Source organism: Quercus suber, unplaced genomic scaffold (assembly GCF_002906115.3).
Source record: "Quercus suber isolate HL8 unplaced genomic scaffold, Cork oak 2.0 scaffold_65, whole genome shotgun sequence".
Taxonomy (NCBI): domain Eukaryota; kingdom Viridiplantae; phylum Streptophyta; class Magnoliopsida; order Fagales; family Fagaceae; genus Quercus; species Quercus suber.
Window position 1 is genome coordinate 1,497,978 of NW_027069530.1, and position 5,537 is coordinate 1,503,514.

Here is a 5,537-nt window from a genome sequence, read left to right on the forward strand (position 1 = left end):
AATTAGACTTCAATTGTAGAATTTAATTGGATTTTCTTTAAGTTTTACCTGTTAATCTATATATAGATTATTTTTATAATATTCCTATTGAAAAAATAAGTACCTGAAGGCTCAAACTGTACATAAGAGAATTAAAATTCGATTAGGCTATGAATCATTGATTTTTGTTTCTTTTTACTCAATGTTGAATGTTATATCTTTAAACATATTTTATGTTGGCTGTGTGTGTGTCCCTTTAGTTAACTTGAAAATTATTTTTTTTATTTTTAATTTGTTGAGAGAAACGTAATTATTTGAACACGAATAAAATTTGAGTAAGTGTAAGCAACTTTCTTTCTTTTTCTTTTTTTTCTTTTTTGGGGGGGGGGGGGGTGTTTGGATGTAAAATTTTAAATAAATAACCTCTAATGCACGCATTGAAAAAGTGTAGACGAAACAAAGAACCAACTTTTTGCTGGGTGCACAAGGGACTCTGATCTTTATTTGTAGAAGAAGTTATACCACGACTTGTCGGAAACAATTGAAGCTCATAAAACATCACAATTCCAAAAAGGCAACCCAAAAGTAAGTCTCAAAAGCCCGTAATATCATCACAAAACCAATGCAACCAAAAAGGAATAGTCTCATTGATAGGAAAACTCAACCGTTATGCAACTTCAAAAGTATCACGTATATAAAGGTATGCACAACTCGCAAAGCTTTACCAATCAAAAGCATCGATCATCATCACAGTTTATCTGTAATAGAGAAAGGCATAGAATTCAAACATAAAAGCAACAAAAATGGCAATGAAACAACGATCTGGAGGGACTTCGGCCACCCTTCCAGGACAATCTGTCCGTTCAGTATATGAGAATTTCCAGCCAATTTCGGAAAGGAAGGAAGATGAAGAATCTACAATTTTGCTTGTTCATCTTCCTGGTTTGTTTAATAGCTTACTACTCATCTTATTCATTTGCAAATTTACGTTTTAACATGCCATCATGCAATTGTTTAAATATAAGTTTTATATTAGTGGTTGTTGCTTAGATTTTCCCATTAAACTCAACCATGTGTTGTACATTAACTAAAAGAATTTGGTCTAGAAAATAAATAAATATATTAGAAAAGTAGATTCATGATTCAAAATGTTTCAATTATTTATTAGGATTTTGGAAGAATACTCTTCCGACCCATCACATGAAAATTTAAATTAATATACTCCTACACATTTAATTGTATGAATTTTTTTAATACTTATATGACTATTTTAAATTACTTAAATGATGTTTTAAAAACCATTTACCTTAACCTCAAGAGGCACAAAGCTAAGGAAAAAAGATCTTCTACAATTTAAGTCCGGTCCATTTTGTCCATTTCATGGTTTAAATTAAATTTTACAAATTTAAAGATATAGGGTTTAATTTCAAATTTTCCTCCAAAAAAAAAATATAGAGGTCCAATTTCAAATCAACCCCTTTGATTTTTTGCTTTTTCAGGTTTTGTGAAAGAGCGAGTAAGAATCGTATATCAGAACAACGCTCGTACGGTAAGGGTTCATGGAGAGCGACCACTTGGAGATAACAAATGGAGCCGTTTCAATGAAACTATTCCGGTTCCAGAGAATTGTGACGTAGATAAAATTCATGGCAAGTTTTACCAAGGAATTCTAACCATTACAATGCCGAAGCAGGTCATAGCAAAAGTTGGTCCTAGTAAAGAACAAGATAAAGCAACTCAAAAAGCTCCACACCCTCCAAAATCTAGTGCTGAGACAAAGCCTCAAAAGGAACAAGAAGTCATTCCTCCTAAACCTACTTCATCTATATGGGATGAAAAGCAAAGGGAAAACAAAGCTTCCATTGAGCCAAAGGTACAAAAGGGTGTGGAAGATGTTCCTCCAAAAGCAACTTCAACTGCCATAGACTCAAAAAAGAGGGAAGTGAAGATTGGTCAATCTGAGAGCCCTGAGAAAGCACAGAAGGGTCAGGATGTGACTCCTCCAAAAGCTACTTCATCCTCAGATACCAAAAGGCAAATGAAGGAAAAGAATGTGGAGTTAAGAGATTATAATATTGTTGAAAAAAAGAACTTTGAATGGAATGGAGCAAAAGAGACTAAGAAAGGTGTAGAAAAGAATATGGTCATCAAGGGAAAGGAAAGTGGTGAGACAAGTGGAAGTGCAAAGTTAGAGACGGGTGAAAGCAGTACTGCCTCAAAAGTTTCAAAGGAAAAGGAAAAGAAAAGGAAAGAGATATATGGTGGTGGTAATAAAGATGAGCCTGAGTCTAATGGAGTTTATCATGATGCTAAGGAAGAGGGATTCAAGGGTGTAGCAGTTTCTGCTATGAAGAGAGTGAAGAATCTAACCAAAAGGGTCAATGAAGATGAGAGGCAGATGCTGGTAAATATGGGTGCAGCAGCTCTTGTGATTTTTGCACTTGGAGCTTATGTCTCCTACAGCTATATCTCCTCTGGAAGAGCCAAAAACTAGTTCTTATAGTACTTTCCTGTGCTAACATAAGTTCCAATTTGTAAAAATAAACTGCCTATGAATACCATTGTGTAATATTTGTCAAGCATCAACTCTTATATTGCAAAACATACTGATTACAAGTTACAAGTTTTTAGTGCTCTATGTTTGTAATTCGAAATTAGAACCCCATCTCCTCCTCCCCACTATCTACCTATCTCAGAAAAAGGGAAAAGAAAAGAAAATTACGATAAATACTGGTAACAAGGTACAACCAAAGCAAGAGATGGTTAATAATTTAATTGGTTACATAGCATTTCTTAACCAGAAAGGATGAGCTCATTATTAATTTTTTTAATACTAGGTGGGGTCGCACGTGCAAGGCACGTGCTGGCTTTAGTTAAAAAACAAAGGTAATTAAGTTTAAATTTAAATTATATTTTGAACATTAAGGCAAAATATAAATCAATTGATTTTTAAAGTAATTTTTAAAGTGCATATGTATTTTATCATCAAAAGGGACATTAAATTGATCGCATCTAAAAGAAATATAAAGATTATAATAGCTAATATAATACATCATAACATAATATATTAATAAAGTTCAAATATATACATGTGCTTTGAAATGCATTATAGTATAAGTATATAGGTTATACATAAGCAACTAGTTGCTGTTGTCTTATTGATAGCAAAAGGACCTAAGATGCTCTACGTAATTTCTCCCCTTCAATTATTCTGTCTGCTACAATTCCAATTTTTAGGTTGTCTTGGTCACCTAATACGAAAGTAGTTTCTCTTATTCATTAACATCAAAGAAGTAAACAAAAAACCTTTTCTAGCACAAGTTGTATTAATGCCCAACACTGGATATCCTACTCTAATACCATTTTAAATTGCCGATTATCTCAAAAACTTAAACTATTAAAATATGATAACTCTAATCATTTAACAACATACTTCTAACAAATTGATAATCTAATTTATGCAACAATGTTATCCAATCATACACCATGAGAAAAAAAAAATTAACAATATTAATGTTCCATTATTGGATTGACTAACATACAACATTTTAAGTTATTAACTAAATCACCCGAGTTCAAATATTTCAGAACTTTAAGCTAAATATATAGAACTAGTGAATTAAACAAGGCTTATTTGTTTCCTGAAGAAGACCAATTGTGAGAAGGGGATTTTTTTTTTTTGGTTCCAGTACATGCTGCATATATAATAAATATTCATTAAATTCTGTTGAAAATTGTTTGAGAAAAGGAACAAAAAATTTATACTTCTAAAAGTAATTTTCACTGAAATTCTGTATAAAATTGTTCCCATTTCAAGAATCTTGTTTGAAAATCTGTCTATAAACCTTGAGAAATGTCTATCATTGACCAAAAGTTTTATAACTCAACTAACATCTTTCACCCTCCTAACATTTCTAACCTAAACAATCAAGGTTCAAATCCCCATTATAACTATCGAATTATCGAAAAATATGAAATTACAAAATAATAAATAAACTATCCTTGAGAGTCAATAAGTACTAGCACAATTAATTACGTACCTAATACGTCTCCAACATAAAAAGTCTTGCCATCTGCCCATGCATAGTAATCAACTTCATAATTTCAGCCATTCTCATCTCCAACAACATATTCTTTTGCAAACACCAATTCTGGAAGAACCAGCAACCCAATCCCAATAGTAAGAGCAATCATTATTGGCAACATGTTAATTATGCTAGTTCTTGTTAATTTGTCCCTAGAAATTAATTCAGCTATACCCTATAAAATTCATTTAAGTACAGGAACAAGCTAGTTGTATTTTGTACTTTTATGTGAAAAGCTGGCTGCTAGATAATTAGTAAAGCGTAAGACAGGCTAATAGCTATTAATTAGTGCTTTGGCGACACCGTTTTGATAAAAGTTAATTTCTTTGCTATAATCTTCTTGGAAACAATCATACTGTGTCGTGTTTTCCTTTTGCTCTGTTTTCTCTATGGTTAATGTTGTTGTTGTTCTGTGCGTGTAATCTGAGTTCCTTTTATTTTATTTTATTTATTTTATTTTTTAGAGTTTTGAAAGGATTATTAAATATGTAGTGTTTGTATCAAAACACGTAATGGAATACCCTACTTCAACATGAGATGAACATAACATGTCTAACACAAATTGTCGCCCCCATAATCCATGGCACCATTTTCTTATTTTACCATGATTGGTCATGATTAATAAGTTTACATTATTGCAGCAGTAGAGCTAGCCACGTTCAATTAATTAGGCGCAATTTGTAAAGAATTTATGTTTATATACAAAAATGGAGAGATTTATTTATTTATTTATTTATTTTTTGACAATATTACACCCACTAAAACTTATAGGGTTATTTTTGAGAACTTTGATTAAAAAAATTGGCAATCCATGTAATTTTAAACATATTGGCATATATAGAATAAAATTAAGTACACAATATTTTTACAAAAAAAATTAAATGGCAAGTTTTAAATAGTAGTTTAAAAAGTAATGTCAATAGTAGTCCCAAATAAGAAGTCACATAAAAAATAAAAAATAAAAACTAGTAAAACTTTGCCACTTAGACATCATTGTGAAACAATTGTGATCATAGTACTTGTTAGGTTTTGTGGAGCTTAATTGTATTTGATCAAAATTATGACCCAACCTGAAATAATATTATTATGGTTTTTAATGGGACCAAGCCTCCTTAGGGGTCCAGGGGAAATGCTCCTGGAAAAACTTTTTTGCCCATTTTGTAGCCCATTGTGAATCCTGTATGCATGATAGAAAAACTATTTTTTTGAAACTCACATTAAAAAAAAAAAAAAAAAAACTTTGCCACTTAGACATCATTGTGAAACAGTTATGATCATAGTACTTGTTAGGCTTTATGGAGCTTAGTTGTATTTGATCAGGATTATGACCTGTAAGGACTCAATTTGAATTGAGTGTTGGGTTTTCAGCCCAACAAGCCCAAACAATACATTTATAGAGAGTGGGCTGACAGGCTTAGGTGCTGGCCGTTGATCACCATGCCCAAACTTATTTTTAAAAATGGCTAAGTGTTT

General features: G+C 31.7%; 1 protein-coding gene across 1 annotated transcript; it reads left to right on the plus strand.

Annotated features, from left to right (window-relative positions):
- The first annotated feature begins 614 nt into the window (after window positions 1-614).
- LOC111996316 (inactive protein RESTRICTED TEV MOVEMENT 2) lies at window positions 615-2,602 on the plus strand. Its single transcript, XM_024028276.2, has 2 exons — window positions 615-921; window positions 1,479-2,602. The coding sequence occupies exons 1-2, from the start codon at window positions 783-785 to the stop codon at window positions 2,471-2,473; spliced, it is 1,134 nt and encodes a 377-aa protein (XP_023884044.2). The 5' UTR covers window positions 615-782; the 3' UTR covers window positions 2,474-2,602.
- Window positions 2,603-5,537: the final 2,935 nt, after the last annotated feature.

Bases quoted from the DNA above. Each gene is read 5' to 3' on its own strand.
- LOC111996316 (XM_024028276.2), top strand. From the start codon at position 783: ATGGCAATGAAACAACGATCTGGAGGGACTTCGGCCACCCTTCCAGGA. The intron at 922-1,478 runs GTTTGTTTAATA...TTGCTTTTTCAG, and splicing joins TTTGCTTGTTCATCTTCCTG to GTTTTGTGAAAGAGCGAGTA.